General features: G+C 43.9%; 1 protein-coding gene across 6 annotated transcripts in view; it reads right to left on the bottom strand.

The window, feature by feature from the left end:
• The window catches only part of tenm3 (teneurin transmembrane protein 3), a 358,662-nt gene that overhangs the window by 227,015 nt on the left and 114,174 nt on the right, over positions 1 to 17,473 (bottom strand). For all 6 annotated transcript variants that reach the window (XM_086294598.1, XM_086294603.1, XM_086294602.1 and 3 more), the window contains one exon: positions 3,043 to 3,165. In XM_086294598.1, coding sequence (XP_086150724.1) covers positions 3,043 to 3,145 — 103 coding nt within the window. In that variant the 5' untranslated portion in view covers positions 3,146 to 3,165. The remainder of the gene's footprint in view (positions 1 to 3,042; positions 3,166 to 17,473) is intronic.

Raw genomic sequence — 17,473 nt, forward strand, 5'->3', positions numbered from 1 at the left:
CACTTGGATGAGTGACCAAACATTTCTCCCACTGAAAACGCTACATCCAGATAAACAGAATCAACTTTTGGGATTCACTTACCTGGATGACTGAGCATGCATCAAGACATCCCATTGAGGAGGTTCAGGCCTATGCAGAACAGTACTGGGGACAGAGCATCTCCTTGGTAGATCCCGCAATTGATGGTGACTTGTGCTGTTTGCTTTAAGTTGGCCTTTAGTGTTGTTTTCAACATCCCCATTGAGTTCATGATGAAGGCTCTTAGGCTCCTGTTGATTTTATACAATTGTAGACATTCCAGTCTCCAGCTGTGGGGCATCGAGTCATAGGCCTTCTTGTAATCAATCCAGGCAGTGCACATGTTGGTCAGCCTAGTCTTGCAGTCTTGGGCAACTGCTCTGTCTACCAGTAGCTGGTGTTTTGCTCCTCTGGTATTCTTGCCAATCCCTTTCTGTGCCCCGCTCATGTATTGAGCCATGTGCCTGCTCATCTTAGCTGCTATGATGCCAGCAGCCATGTGGTAGCGAGGCAGGTTATTGGCTGGTAGTTGGATGGGACTGGTCCCTTCTGGGGAACCTTGGGAATCAGGACTGTCCGTCCTTCAGTGGTTTATTTATGCTGCCAGACACTCATGAAGTGCAGTCAGCTCTTCAGCCAGAAGGCATAAACCATGTCGGGGCCTGGTGCTGACCAGCTCTTCATACTGGAGACCCTTTTTTGAATGTCTGCTACAGTGATGGTTACTGGATCCTGTTCAGGGAGGTTGCTGTGGTCTTCTCTTAGATCCACTAGCTACTGAGCATTGACATTTTGGTTGTGTATTTCTCCCTTATGTTCTTCCAGTATTGCTCCATCTTCAGCCTTGGTGGTGGTGTTCTCACATTGTTCTCCTGCCACTAAGAGTACCTCTTGGCTGGTTCTGAGAGAACAGCTGGTTTATTTTCCTGCCTATCTCCCTGTTATACCATACTTAGGCCTACTTCCTTCCGTGCTACCTTGATCTTGGCCTCTAGTCTTCTTCTCCATGGAGAGTACTGCTCCTTGTAGCTGTTCAACTTATAGCCAAGCATCTCACTGATCACTGCTGAGTGCTCCGATTACCATTGGGACCACTGTTACCTTCACACTCCTCATCGTCTTGAGCTCTTCTGTTAGCCCTTGGTATTTCTCCTGCTTCTTGTGTTCCTTTTTCCTGATGTTGCTCTCATTCTGTATTGTGTCTCCCATTTTGACCTCGGGATTTCCAGGCCATACTCGGCACAGATGTTTCTGTATACTATGCCGGCCACTTGGTTATGGCGTTCCATGTATGCCATGCCTGCTAGGGCTAGCAACTTGCACCCTGCTGTTATGCGCTGGATTGTATCAGGGGCATCTTTACACAGCCTGCACCTGGGGTCTTACCAAGTGTGTAGACCCCAGCCTCTATGGATCTTGTGCTCAGAGCTTGTTACTGTGCTGCCATGATTAGTGCCTCTAAGATGTCTTTCAGTCCAGCTTTGTCCAGCCACTGGTAGGATTTCTGGATGTCAGTCACTTCTTCTATCTGCTGGTGGTACATAACGTGCAGGGACCTGTCTTTCCATGATTGTTCCTCCTCTTGCTCCCATTTCTTAGGTTTCTGCTTCCTGAGGTATTCACTGAGCACACTGGTGGCGGCCATCTTTCTGGTGTACTCGTGTTCGTTGTCTCATCCTGGACTGTGGTAGTAACACTCAGTAGTCCCCGGCTTCCTTTCTTCCACTTAGCGTGCAGTCTCAGGGTGCTGGACTTGGGGTGAAACCCTTCATGCATGGTCAGGGGATTCCTCGTCTTTTATATATATACCCAGATAGCAAAATTGGTATGGCCCAGATCTAGCCCACACAATGTGCTTACACATGGCCCACATACCGCCATCAAAGGCATTTTGTGGGCCAGATCAGGTTTGCCAGATGTGGCCCACACATGGACCAGCACAAGGGCAGTTGCAGACACACTGGAGGTCCTGTGCTGGCCCATGTGCTACCTCTGGTAAACCTGATCTGGGCCACCAAAGGGCTGTCAATCTTTGCTGTATGTGGGCCCAGTGTAAGTTGTGTGCAGCCATGGGTCACTTGCAGACACACTGTTCTGGCCCTGTGCTGGCCCAGAACAGTTTCAGCTCTGGTCCCAGATGTCAGCCTAATGTGTACCTTAATCAAGCCATGTAATAACAACATGTGTCGGAACATAACAGTGCAAAAGTAACATGACAAAACTCTGTTCAGACAGTGAATGGACTGATTCTTATATAGCGCTTTTCTACTCTCCCAGATTACTCAAACTGCTCTATACAACATGGCACATTCACCCAATCACACACTTTCTCTAAACTGACTGCTTCCTAACTACATTCATACACATTCACACTCTTGACATGCAGACTGGAGGAGCCAGGGATTGAACCACTAACCTTCCAATCAATAGGTGACCTACTCTACCTCCTGAGCTACAGCCAGTTGGTGGCTGTAGCTCACAGGGTTTTTGAATAATGTGTACACCCACAAACCTGTCAAAGCCACATGTGAAACGTTGGCTACCATAGCAGTATAGTATTGCAACATGGCATTTGGGTCTTCTAACTAAAGTAGGAAAATAGGAACATAAATAGTGCCATCATTGCCGGACCTGGCCCAGATCTGGTTGACATACACCCTGCCATGACATCAGTCAGTCAGAAAAAGTGCCAGCTTGATGCTGGATCCGGGCCAGACCTGTTTTCTATGAGCCTGGGCCACACACAGCAAACCACAATCAGACCAGATGTGGCATGCCATCACATAAACAGTGCCATCTATGCCAGGCCTGGCCCATATCTGGATGATATACCACTTACCACACCAGAAGTCAGCCAGCAGTGCTGGCTTGATACCAGATCCGGGCCAGACCCGTCTGCTATGTGGGTATATATATATATCAGTCAGCTCTTGGCTGACTCATGAAATGAATGGATGGACAAACACATACATAATAAAAGAAACATAAAAGACTCTATGAATGTTCTAAATGAGCTGTCTCACCACTGTATGGCCCCTCTTTGTCCTTCCGGCTCTTTGTTAGGGAGCAGTATGGACGTCGCTCTTTCACTTCCATAATGCTTCTTCTTATGCTGCTGGCAAACATACAGGCATACTGCTGTACAGCTGCGTAGACAGAAAGATAAACAGAAAGAGAGAGAAAGACAGATGAATAAAAAACAAAGAAGAAAAAATGAGTGAGAGAGCGCTAGACAAAGAGTGAAGGGTTGTTGGTCCACCTACAATCACACATAGGGACAAAAAAGTGGTAATATGTTCCAATGGTGTTGTCCTGCAGTTACTGTTAAAGTTAAACATGACAGTGTAACCTGCCATCGCCAGGTACCAGAATGTGATCTTGACTTCATTACAAAATCACAACCTGCATTCTCTTTAATTGTGTCCTTATTTGTAACCTGCACAAATCTCTGACACGCAAAAGCAGCAGGCTTAACTGGTGTGCTTACAGATGAAGATATACCAAAAGGCACATTCTGTGAGTCATGCAAAACGTCTGTGTTGACACAAACTCACACACATAAAGACACTGTAAATATGCAAAGTATAGTACAGTATATTGCACAGAAAAAATGATAATCGCATTTATTTCATGATTAGTTACACAAAATATCTGCAGCTGTTTGATTGTTTTTTTTTTATTAAGTTTTCTTTTATTCTTTTGATGTAGTTTTAAAAATTTAGATAAAAAGGAAAAAACACGTAGATTTTTTCATTACAATGGAATTCCCTAAAATACTTTCAGCGTAACCCACGTGTATCCAAAGCTCTTCTAACATCTGCTTAATGTCTCTAAAATCAGTACTGAAACCATAAAGTCAAAGTCTGCTCAAAGTCAGCTTTATTGTCAAAAGCCATATGCACAGATCATACACAGGCATTTGAAGTTGCAAAGCTCCCATGGCCCTCAGTGTACACTAAAACAATATAAAGATAAAACGAGGGAAGAGTTGAATGCAGGTCTGGAGTTCCTGTGTGTGAGAGCAAGGAATGAATTCAGCATCCTGACAGGCTGATGGATGAAGCTGTCTCTCAGTCTGCTGGTCTAGAGAGGCTCTTCAGTCTCCTTCCCGAAGAAGCTGTTGGAGGGATGAGTGGAGTCACCTGTAATGCTGAGAGCTTTCTGGATGAGGCGGGTGCAGTAGAAGGTGCTCATAATGGGTGTTGAGGCTCTTGCTCTTCTCAGTCAGCAGAGGAAGTAGAGTCGCTGTTGGGCGTTTCTGACCAGTGATGCTGTGTTTTTTAACCAGGAGAGATCTTCTGAGATGTGCTCACCCAGGAACTTGGTGCTGTTTACCCTCTCCACACCAGCACTGCTGATAGTTAGTGGGGTGTGCAGGGTGTGAGTTCTCCTGAAGTCTATGATGTTCTCCTCCTTCTTCACATTCAGGGACAGGTTGTTGTTGCTGCTGTGACCTACCACAGTTGTTTCGTCTGCAAACTCGATGAAAAGGTTGGAGCTGTGTGATGGTGTGCAGTTGTGGGTCAGCAGAGTGAAGAGAAGGGGGCTCAGCACACATCCATGGGCCTCATCAAACTCTGGCTGCAGATAGTGTGGCATTGGAAGAGGAAAACAGGATTCAACAACTCACCTCACGTCTTCTCAGATCCCTTCCAAGCTCTAACAATGTATGCCCTGACACCATAGCAGCTGTATGTAATAAGCATCTTCTCAATGGGAAAAGTGAAAACTCACCTTATGTCATTCTAGTTGAGTCCTTGGCTATGAGTGCTGATGCCATTCCTGATGCATACAGTGATGTGAGATGCGCTTAGTGAGATACTAAGCAGGTGTTACATTTGCAAGCCACAACAGCGTTACGACACCAGACATCCTTGATGTAAACACAGAGTCCCTCTCCACGAGTCTTACCCCCTTAGACAAGACCTCTGTCGCTGACCTCTGCCAAAAGCATGTTAGCCAGTCAAGTTGAATGGCACTGTCGGGAATGTTATTGTTAAGCCAAGTTTCTACAAAGATGAAGACACAGCGCTCACTTCAGAGTGGACTGAAGTAAGCATACAAGATCCAGCTTGTTGTCCAGGGAGCGCACGTTGGACAGTACAATGGTGGGAATAACAGGTTTGTGTGGTTTAGCTGCTAGCCTACTCCAGACGGCTCTGTGCTTACCCCTCTTCCTCCCACACCACCTGAGACGTTTCCACTGTGGGCAAGATCTAGCAGGGGGGGTTGCTGATGGTAGATGCCCCTGAAGCAGTCCACAGTTCCTCAGTGTAATTTGTAGCTCTTCCATGTGTGAAAAGTTTGTGGATTTGCTTCTGTTGATTTTGAGCAGGAGCTCATGACTGTATGAGCCCAAAAAGCTAAGTCTGTTCATCTGGGTGCAGCGCTTTAAGGACAGAACAGAATCAACTTTTTGGGATGTCCTTACCTGGATGATTGGGCAGGCATCAAGACTGTTCTGGAAAAGCTTGAGTAACACAACACCCATGGCACTAAACTAGCCTCAAAACTTTGTCATTCAAACAGGTCTATTGTGTATTTCCATGGTGGCAGTGAGGTTTGACAAAGTCCACATATGGTGATAGTGTCATAAATCAGAAGACCAACACATCTAATATAATGCTACCCAGTCTGTTCCAAGCTAATGACAAGCTGTCCTGAAAAAAAAAGAATAAATAATAATAACAATAACATTTATTTGCATAGCACAGAGTTACAAAGTGCTTCACAGTTTGAATAAAAGTTAAATTCGACACCTCACTGCATCTCTTGACTTCACTGAGTTGACCCACACGACAAAGCTAGCTACCAGGTATGAGCGAAACTAAGAGAGAACACTAAGCATTTGCTAGAGGTCTCTCTCTCCTGGTTAGGAGCCATGGATCTGGTGGATGTAACAACATGCAGGGAGTTTACAGATATAGCAAGAGGAATTTAAATAACCTAGCAATGTTTAAACATTCTGTAGCAGTACGGTTAGAGGGAAAATAAATATGTAAATTAAAGTCACCTTATAAATAATATTGTCAAATTTCACAACAACAGATGAGAGCAGATTAGAGAATTTATTCAAGAAATCACTGAAGGGTTTGGGAGGTTGCTAGATATTACAACACACTGTATATTCACACAAATATTTGTAGGACAGTTATTCAGAGGAAAAAAAATGAGCAAGAGTAAGTTTAAGGCAGGGGTGTCAGTCATGCCCCCCGATACAATTATATCCGGCCCGCGAGATAATATCATGTGTCAGTTATTAATGGCCCGTCGGTACGTTGGAGCTGAATCGTCAGACCTGCTGAGAATCCACGCAGGCAGGGCTGGGACTTTATTTTGATGGCCACACCATACAGCCAATCACATGCAAAGACAGACATAGATACCATTATGTGAAAGACGGAAGTGGGCAGACATCTCCAGACAGCAAGGGTAGTGGTACAGGCCGGTTATACAGAGAGATGGGGAGCTGGATTTAAATGCAAGCTTGTCAGGAAAAAGTGAAGATATCAGGGAAAACGTAAAATGTGCAGCATCTGGCTGCAATGATACTGGAGACTGCAAAGCCGAGTGCAGAATTTATCGAATTAGGAGCTCTCTAAAGCATCCATTTCTATTTTCATCCATTTTTCATTGTGGAGAACAAAAGGTTTCAAATTTGTCCAGGACCTTAAACCTCATGTGTGTTTCTTAATCATGTAGAAAAACTGTTAAACATGTAACTTCTTTACACTGACAGAAAGGGGAGTTTCTCTTGTCCGGCCCACTTAAGATCAAAGTATAAGTATGTGGCTCGCAAAGTAAAATGAGTTTGACACCACTAGTTTAGTTATCTTATTAAAATTTAAAATTTGTAATTAGATGTTTCTGGGCATTTCTCCAGTGGTCACCGAAGCCATGTCAGAAACATCACGTCACTCTGGAGAAGATGACCAGGTGAGAACTCAACCGGTCATTCAGGTGCTTGAGCTTTCAAAAGCATGGTGCCACTGGGCCCAGCTTCAGTTTTTGGATACCATCCTGTAGCAGTGATTATGCTTGTAGGCAATGTCCACACCTGTCTCAGTCCAGTTCTTGATGCTTGGAAATGAGGTGATAATTTTGCATGTCCATCTCCTGCTTTATGAGTATCAACAATTACTTTTCTCAGGTCTAAATTGGTTTCTTTAATTTTTGGTGTTTTTAAGTGGCATCTCCAACCGTTGCTGAAGTTTTTATATTGTGCGTAAATTAGAAGATAAGCCTCAGTTTCAACTTGATTTTACAACCATTGAGCATTATCAGGTTAAAGCACATCACTACATGTGTGCAAACAGAAATTATTTATACTTTTTGCCTCACCTTTACATACAACTCTTTTAATATTTTTTAAATGTTGCACTGGAGCAGGGGTCGGCAACCTTTCTGATGATGAGTGCATCTAAAATTTCCTCATAGGTCAGTGTGCCATATGATTGCATTAGCAATAAATGTAATAATGCTCTATATTAACAGTTACACACTATATAGAACCACTTTATAGGATTATATTTGTTCGCAGATGTTGGCAGCTATCAGCGAATAGTTATCAGCTATTTAGAAACAAAAAAAGACTTTTTATCCACAACAGCAAATGAACTGAACAACAGAAAATACAAATGCTATTTATGGTCTCCTCACAACAGTGATAAGAAGAATAAACTGGGCCAACATGGCATGTTTGTTAATACAGAGACACACATGTTACTGTGATCTCTGGTCTCCCACTCAGACACACAGGTCTCCCAGTGTCCAGCATTCAGAGGCTACCTGAGGACTCATGTGAGAGAAAACCTGCTCACACAGACATGTAGAGCCAAACACTGTCAATAAGGCCTCTGCAATGTTCTGAAGACAGTTAAACTTGTCAGGTAGTGATGTCCAGCAGGTGAACATGCAGCTCCATGAACACACACAGCTGTGGATTCCAGCTGCATCGATGTTGCATTAACTGGCATTAACTCAGCCAGTTAATGTGAGACAAAACCAGCTGCTCATTAAAGCTTTATGGTTTGAGCAGAAAAGAAAACTTTGGTCCAAACACCTGAAAGTCCCAAAATGCATTGTGCCTCGAGTCTACGGATGTATCCATGCATCTCTTTGGTGCTGATGCTGTGCTGAGCGAACAGCTGCTGAAGCTTTTGAAGTGTCTGAATGTGGAAAGCTAACAACGTCCCTCTGACCAGTAGGTAAGTTATTTTTAGCCAATTACAAGTTGAATCTGGTAGTTGGGGTTGTTAGCTAAGATACCGTCATTAAGAACCAGCAGAACTAATGTGTCTGTGCGAGCTGATTTGCGATGTGCACCGCTGGAGTGGCCATTTATTTTTTAATGCACCTTCTCAGATTAACTCACTGCGTGTCGTGTCCAGGGCTGGACTGGGACAAAAAATCGGCCCGGGCATTTTGACTAGAGACCGGCCCCCAGGTATTAAAGCCATAAAGCCTTTGAATGAAAACAGATGCTGTGGTGACAGTGATGTACAGTCTTGTTGGTATATGTGTGATTTCTATACATTTTACATCAGATAAAAACTTTGGTTGTAAGATTCAGATAATTATTTATTAAAAGCGAGACATTTTAAATGAGAATAAGAAAGAAAAGTATTTCTTTGTGCCCCCCTCTCCCTGTTAATGCCTACCTGCCCCCCTGGCAACACTTTGCTAGACCCGCCCCTGCACAGTTACCAGCTGTCAGCTACTTAGAAAAGGATCCTGGTGTTATTTATCTCTCAGAAACAGCTCATAACTTCAACTCATTCATGTCACCTAAAAGGTAAACCTGTTTCTCCATCACCTGTTCAGCTCTGATGATTCAGTAAGGACATCTCCTGGTTTCATCTTCATGTTTCCCTCTCACCACATATCCAAACCGACATCATGACCAGCAGCTTTACAGCTGTGGCTCCAGCAAACATCAGCTGATACTAGAAATTAATATTAAATAAATTCTAACAACAGCTGATCAAGCTTAAATGTGCTGCTGTTGTTTAGCGCGACATCGCTGGTTTCCTCTTTCTGGCACAAAGTGGGCGATAAACAAACAAGAGAGCCGATCAGCTGATCATTGATCAGTTTCATGATTGAAGTAGAAACAGGAGAGAAGAAGAGGCAGCTGTGCAGCAAACACACAGAATGACTCCAGCTTTGTGTCTTTTTTCATTGTAGCTGAAGTCCGGGACAAACTGCTTCTCCTCTCAGCTCAATACGAAACGTGTAATATTTTCTCTGAATGCGAGACGATTCCGTCTTTTTACGGGACGGTTGGAAACTCTACTAACTAACCTTATGAATAAAATAAAGTTCACTATCAGTAACATCATAGCACCCGCCCAGCTGTATAGAAACTCCGTCATGCTAGCTAGTAGCAGTACGAGTTATTGTAACTGACTGTAAAAAGTCAGCACAACGAAAATAAACTCCACCTAAACTTGGTTCATATCTGACCCAGATAGACTGCAGGTCATAACTTCTTACCTGATGTTCAGTTCACCTGACACTCGGACCGGCGGCCGCCACGGGTCTCTCCTCCTCCTGCCTCCCCTTTCTCTCATCCACCTGCTGGCCTCCACCACTTGCTAATGTTACTGAATCTGTGGAAGCTACGCCATAGCCACCACCAAACAACTGAGTTATTTTTATACACCGGCCAGCATCTGGCCAATCCACCCCCTTTATTGTTTATACTGTTACAAAAAAAAAAAAATCATCGGCACATAAAAATGAAAAATCCCCATCGGGCATACCGGGCAAATGCCAGTCCAGCTATGGTCGTGCTATCAGTTTAATTAACCCTTCGCGTGCAAACTGTGGCACGCGTGCCAAGGGTTGCCGACCCCTGCACTAGATGCTTCTGGTAGCCATCAGCAAGTTTCTTGCATAGTTCTGTCTGGTATTTAACCAATCCTCTGGGCAGAATTAATAAAGTTTATTTAAATTGGTTGGTTTCCTGGCATAGACCCAGCTTTAAAGTGCACTCTCCATTCCAGAAGTTTACCCTATTCCAGAAGTTTACCCTACTCAATCATTATAAAACCAGTTTTGATATGTGCTTGGGATCTTTTGGAGTAGCAGATTCTGCATTGCCTTGAGTCAGGGCTACAACCTATTCTCCCCTCGGCAATCCTCGCTGCCAGCACTCAGCCTCAGTGCTGTGCAATTGCAAGAGCTTGCTTCAGGCTGTTCACATCTGCACGCTTTTACTATCTGTCTGCAAGGTCTAGTGAGTGCAAACAGCAAGCTCCCCACGCAAATCGCTTGTTTAACCGACATTAGCCGGAGTACTGTCCCTGAAGTTGGCCTCCATTTTTGTTGACGGCTGCAAAATTGCTTCCTCCTTGGGCTGCCCTTCATTCCTCAGGCTTCAAATGTGTCTTTTAATCTTTGCATAAGAATTCAAGAATCTGCAAGGTAAGTGCAGTTTAAATAGTCTCTTGCTGTCATGTCCAGGATGTGATTTTGGATTAGAAACAAAAAAGTTCTGAAATCTTCTGATGTAAATTTATGCGTTTTTTTATTGATTTTGTTTGACCTTGGCATTTCCAGCCAATCGGTTAGTCATTTAGCACTGCAGTGATCATCTTAAGTAAGCTTTGAATATTTTCTATCACAAACCCTTCCCTAAACCCAGACACCACATAATTTAGCTCAGTACTTGCATCTGTCGTATTATTTAAATATAAACGGGTCCACTGCAATGACTCATAAACAGCGCTTTATTTGGCCATTCGTACTCTGTTCAACATAACACTCCATTTGTGTTCACAACCACCCGTCTCGCCCCCTAGCTGCTGTCATACCTAACCACACTGACTGGCTCTGTTAACATCCTACTGTGCAATGCAATTACACCACATCTCCCCTTTCTAGAGTCAATGGGTAGACTACCATTGACTCAACAGATCTTAGAGGGTTATTCTGCCTCTGTGGCTGGTTTGTTCCTATTCACACCTGTAAGAAGTATCATATGATGAAAACCTTAACTCTAACTATGCTGTTTAATAAAACAAATTTCTTCTAGTCTACCTCGTGCCATATCTGGCATTTCACAACTTCTGAACATATATATTTGAATATGACAAACTTTACTTTACTGTTACCCCTTACTGTGTAAAGAATACTGTGAAAGAGGGGTATTCTTATCTAAACCTGTCCTTTCATGTGACCAGTCACAAGTCCACTCTCACAACTACTCTCCCGGACCTGGTTCTGGGTATAGATGGAAGTTTTAAAGAACTTGTCTCTGGAATGTCCTTAGGGCACTGCTCCGCGGCTCTTGCAGATTCCGGCTCCCCACTATCATTCACAGTTTGGACTGGGATGCATTTCATGGGAACAAGGTGCCGCTTGATTGTCCCGCGAGATCCATCTGTGATATATGATCTTGGCCTGGTGTGGTTGCCAATATCAGCATCACTGGCTCTCTGGTCTGTGATTCACACTTCTTGCCCCTGAGTGAGCCTGTTGAGGCTTTGTGGGCGATGACGTAGGTTGTATGACTGTGCCTCTTTAGTCCTCCTCTCCTTCTCCCTCCGGGCGACAACCACACCGTCAGGAAGTGCAGGGTCAAGCAGAGATGACAGTGTTGGCACTGTGGTGCAAAGTCATCTGTCCATCAAGAGTTGGGCTGGAGTGTAGCCTTTCTGCAGTGGGGTGGCTCTCTAAGCGAGTAGAGCCAAGTGTGGATAGGTAGCTTATCAGTCTTAACTGCTCGTTCGGCTTCGCCATTGCATTGGCAGTATGTCAGGCTTGTCATGATATCGCTAAAGCCATACAATTTTGCAAATGTCTCAAAAGCTTCTCCCGAAAACTGTGGCCCATTATCTGTTACCAGCTGCTCGTGGATCCAATGACATGCAAAAATTCCTTTGAGATAATGTGAGAGTGGTGTGTGAGACGGGCAATCTCCACAAATCTTGAGGCATAATCCACAACAAGAAGGTAGGTTTTCCCTTTTAGCATAAACCATGCCATGGCCGCCCTGGATACTGTGATGTATCAGTGGTTCGGTGCGGTTTTGTGTCCCACCTCCTGAAGTTTTTCTTAGAAAGTAAGTCTCTTAGAAGTTTGTCTCTCTCTGTGAGCTATGGGATAAACTTTCCAAGCTGGTTAACCATTCCCAGTAAGTTCCTTAACTCACTCACACTTTGTGGCTCCTTCATCTCCCTCAAACCCCTGGGTCTTGCTTGGGTCAGGGCTGATACCACTGGCTGACAGAACATGCCCCAAAAATGTCACCCACTGTTTTGCGATGTCACACTTGTCATTCTTCAGGGGGATGCCAGCTTTGGATCCTACCCAGTACAGAGTGTAGGTGAGAGTCATGCTCCTCTTGTGTTCTGCCCCAGACCAGCACGTCATCCATGTGGCAAACCACCACTTCTATACCATCTGTGACCTCTGTGACCATCCTGTTCTGGAAATGCTCTCGTGCAGAAGCAATCCCGAAAGGCAGTCTCTTGAAGTAAAAACGACCGAACGGTGTGATGAAAGTGGTGTATTTGGCTGAATTTTCCATCAGAGGTATTTACCAGAACCCCATGTTAGCGTCCAGCTTGCTGAATATGCTGGGTTCAGCCAATCTGCCCAATGTTCATTAAGGCTTTGGATAGCAAGTTTTGAGCGGTGTACAGGTGTCTGATGACAAAGACATCCTCTAATATTTCTTTTTCTCCCTTCCTAGTGCAAGCTCGCTGACAACAATGAAGTCCAAATGACTCCTCCCAGGTCCCAGCAGAGCCTTGGTTGGTTTTTGGAGACTGGGAGGATGATTGGGCCTGAAGAGTTCCTTAAACACTTTAAGGGGTAGGACTGTCACATCAGCACCTGTGTCAGTTTTAAATGGCACGTTCTTGTTACTTATGCTTAAGGTGACCATCTACGGTTCTCCCTCGCACTTAACGCTACCTGTGAACAAACCATGTTTGTCCTCTTCAACTTTTATGCACGGTTTTGGGTGCCCTGCATACGCGCCTGTAATATCCTCTTTTCCCACATGCATGGCATTTTACATCAATTGCTCGACAATCTTGCTTTGAATGGGATGGAGCGCAGAGACATTTATGACACATTGGGTTCTTCCCGGAACGGAGGTTTAACAGTATTGTGCAATGTAGAAGTGCGAGTGCTTCCTTCAGCGGATTCAATAATAAAAGTGTAGTAAGCAGATTTAGTATAATAAATAGCTTCTTTATAATGTTGTATATGACTAGTAAGTCCTGTTTTCCTGAAGAGACATTCCAGGCGGCATCCAGGAGCTTTAAGTTTGTAAAGTTCAGATGAATACCATGGGGCAGAGTGAGAGAAAGAAACGGTTCGAGTTTTCTGGGGAGCCAAGGAATCTAAGAGGTCGTCTATGGAAGCTGAGACATCAGTGGTAGGTAAATTACTCTGCAGGATCAAATCTGGGTCAAGCTGCATGCGTTCTGACAACCGTTTGTCCGTGAGAGCAACAACAAGCCTGTCACGTATCAGTTCATCATGTAGCACTCCATAGTTGCAGTGTTCCGCTAGTGCATACAGTGCAGTCACAAAAGCATCCACTGTCTTGTTTTCTCCCTGTCCACACATGTTGAATTTGGCACGTTCGTAAATCACATTTTTTCGTCACGATGAAAAAAGCCTGGAATCGATCACGTACCCCCAGATATGTTGTCCTTTGCTCGACCGTCAAACTTAGACCGTGAAGCACATCGTCCGCATCGTCTCCCATGCAGTAAATCAACGTGTTGACTTGGTGCTCCTCCGAACTCACATTCAAATTACTGGCAAAGTGGAATCTTTGGAAACTCCGTATACATTTGGACTACTCTTGCGGCTTTGAAAAGTCGATGGGCTCCAGTGGTTGGATGCTGAATGTCGTGCTTGATCCGGCCCGCTTACTGTGCAGTTTCATCCGACATGTTCTCCCCCTTTTTTTTCTTCTTTTTTTCCCGCAAGCTCCAAAAGATACAGGTTCATTCAGTCGAGGTCGTACGGATCAGTAAAGGACTGACACCATGTTGTGTTGCTTAATTATACACAGGTCCACTGCAATGATTCATAAACAACTCTTTATTCGGCCATTCTTAGCCTGTTCAACACAACATTCCATTTGTGTTCACAACCACCCGTCTCGCCCCCTAGCTGCCGTCAAACCTAACTACACTGACTGGCTCTGTTAACATCCTACTGTGCAATGCAATTACACCACAGCATAAATCGGCCAGTCTGTGCTACCAAGCTTGCATTCTCAGCCCAACGCCTCTGCCCGATCATTCCAGCCGCTCCCCATCGACCCATTCAGGTCGATCATTCTGTGCAGTAAGTTCATGTTCATCTACAGATAAGTCTGCAGCAATTTTAGTGAAATGAGCCCTCTGCAGCTTCCTTACCATAAGCCATATCACTCCACAAAACACACACATGTTCACTTGATTATTCAATCCTGGCTTTAGAGTGCCATTTCTGCCTATGTCAATCTTTCAGCCTTGTTGCAGGCTCTCACACTCAACTATTTTGCTTAAACTACACTAGCTTATCAGCCTAGTCGCAGTCAGTCTCAATACACCATTACTCTAGTCCAATCATTTTCTTGCCCACCCTTTTTCAGCCAGTCAGCCTCCACTTTGAGTGGTTTAAATTGGTGCTCTCCGTCATTCTCCCTTTCAGGATCTCATTCGTGCAACCCACCTCCTCCTCATCCCCACCTCTCACACACCTCAGCCAGAGCTCCATACAAACTTCAGTCTTCATCTTCGCTAACACCAGTGTTTAGACTTCGGGGGGTCCTATCACCACTGGGACTCCATTCTGGCAGAATTGTTCATTGGAGCTATTAATACATTCATTTCTCTGTCACTAAATTGTGTTCATTCTCTCCTTATTGAAATAAGAATCAAACAAAGTTTCCATGTACCCAAGAAATCTTTTTCTGAAACATATTACATGACTTATAACTGCGTCAGTCTGCAGTGTCAAAGGGTGAAAGTGATGCGCAAAAACAGAGATATATATGTGTGCACAGTGTTGGGGAGTAACGGCATACATGTACCACCGTTACGTATTTAAAATACAAAGTACGAGTAACTGTATTCTGTTACAGTTACTGTTTGAAACGGTGGTATTCAGAATACAGTTACTTTTTTGAAATAAAGGGATTACACAGCAGTCTTTTCCTGTTTCATATGTTCGGCTATGCCCTCTCTATTTTTGGTAATTGCACACTGGTGGAAACCCAAACAAAACACACATTAAGAGGCTCTAATGTCTGTGTCTCAATCTCGCGGCCCATGTCACCTCTGAAGGTGACGTGAAGAAATATTTTTAAAAAGTATTATTCAAAAAATGATTTAATATGAAGGCAATAGGCAGAGTGTTACAGGCATAGCATGTATGAAGCATGTAAGTCAGCGCCATCAGATCTGATATTTTATCTTCTCGTGATATGATTTTAAACACATCTGAGGGCTCGATTGTACCTGAGGGGACCCTGGACAGCTTTGTCCTGGTTAATGCTGAGAACCTTAAGAAGGTTTTCTCTTTTTTTTTTTTTTTTTTTTGCCTGTCCCGTTTGGCTCTTTTGCCATCAGAATTATTGTCTAAAGGCAAAGAAAGATGCCCAACGGATTTACTTTACCAAACTGACCATCCCAGCCTTGCCGTAATGGTCCATTTGATTCACCTTTTATTGTTCATTTTATTTTCACTTACTGAATACGGGACAGACTTGACTGGGGGAAAGAAGGGGAGAAAGAAAGAGGGAAAGAGAAACAGCTGAGAAGAGGGACGGGGGAGAAGGGCAAAAGACAAAAACCAACAGAACGGGCAGAGAAGAAAAAAATGCATATATCAATCACCTGGGTCACCTGCTGAGAAAGAAAAAAGAAAACAAGTAGAAGAGAACAAGAGCAACAGAACAAACAACACCACAATGATACATGGGAATACGACAGCAAATACCAAACACTAAACACCACTGTGCAGCACACAAGACCAACAGAACACAGTGTGCCCTGAGGTAGGAGCCAAAAAGGGTGCAGTTTGTGGGTGTGATCACCCGTGTGTACACCTGTGAGCATGGACGTGCTTGTTTTTTGTTTTTTAAAAGGTTCCTTCATGTAATGATCTGCTAGAGGGTGTGTGTGTGTGTGTGGGGGGGGGGGGGGGGGGCACAGCCCCGTCCTCCAGGGCATGAAGCAAAAAAAAAGCAAAAAAAAAAGAAAGAAGGTTTTCTCCAGAGTGAGACCCACCACATGTCTTTTCGATCCAATCCCCTCTTCACTTTTTAAAACACTTTATGGATTTTTTGAAGCTGAGCTTTTATACATGATGAATTGCTCTCTTCAGTTGGGTGTCCTCCTGCTGCCTTTAAAACGGCGGTGGTGAGGCCCCTTCTGAAGAAGAGCAATTTGGACTGTAATGATTTTAATAACTACAGACCTGTATCCAACTCACCATTTTTAAGTAAAATCTTAGAAAAACTTGTTTTTACTCAGATTACTGATTTTCTGAATGATAGACAGATCCTGGAGATATTCCAGTCTGGATTTAGGGTGAACCACAGCACAGAGACGGCTCTCCTAAAGGTTCTAAATTATCTTAGATATAACTGGGACGCCCAAAAGCTCTCAGCCCTGGTGCTACTGGATCTAAGCGCAGCCTTTGATACAGTAGACCACGCTATTCTTTTAAACAGACTGAAACACATGGTGGGCCTCTCTGGTGCTGTACACAACTGGTTCACTTCCTGTCTCTCTGACAGAACTTTTATGGTGAGTATGGATACATGTGTTTCAGGATCGATTTTAAAGTTTTTTTTATTGGTTTTTAAATGTCTTAATGGTCTTGGGCCTTCTTATCTCTCAGATCTGCTTTTACCATATGAGCCCTCGCGGACCCTGAGGTCCTCTGGTACTGGCCTTTTGATTGTCCCTAAAGTCAGGACACATGCTCACGGAGAGGCAGCTTTTCAGTGGTATGGTCCTCGTCTGTGGAACAGCCTGCCGGAGGATCTCAGGGCCGCAGAGAACGTACATGTTTTTAAGAACAGGCTCAAGACCCACCTTTTTAATTTAGCTTTTACTTAATGTTTATTTATTTTATGCTTATTTATCCTGTTATTCTATTTATATTATTAATTTAGGTTTTACCTAATATTTATTGATTTTATTCTTATTCATTTTTTATCTTCTTACTCTATTTATATTTATACTGTATCCCATTCTTATTTATTTTATCATTTTACCCTGTATATATCCGCCATCTTCCTCATCCCCCAGTATAAACAAAGCATACGGAGGGAAGACGTGACCACGAGGGAAGTAAAACGGTGGACTGCCCAATCAGAAGCTACGCTACAGGACGCACTCAACGACGTAGACTGGGACATGTTCAGAGCATGCGCAGTCGACATCAACGAGTTTACGGAAGTAGCAGTATGCTTCGTCAATATGCTAG

The sequence above is a fragment of the Aulonocara sp. 'chitande type north' Nkhata Bay genome, linkage group LG6 (assembly GCF_057382095.1).
Source record: "Aulonocara sp. 'chitande type north' Nkhata Bay isolate Kocher_YH1m ecotype deep benthic linkage group LG6, A_spYH_male_GT1.1, whole genome shotgun sequence".
Taxonomy (NCBI): Eukaryota; Metazoa; Chordata; class Actinopteri; order Cichliformes; family Cichlidae; genus Aulonocara; species Aulonocara sp. 'chitande type north' Nkhata Bay.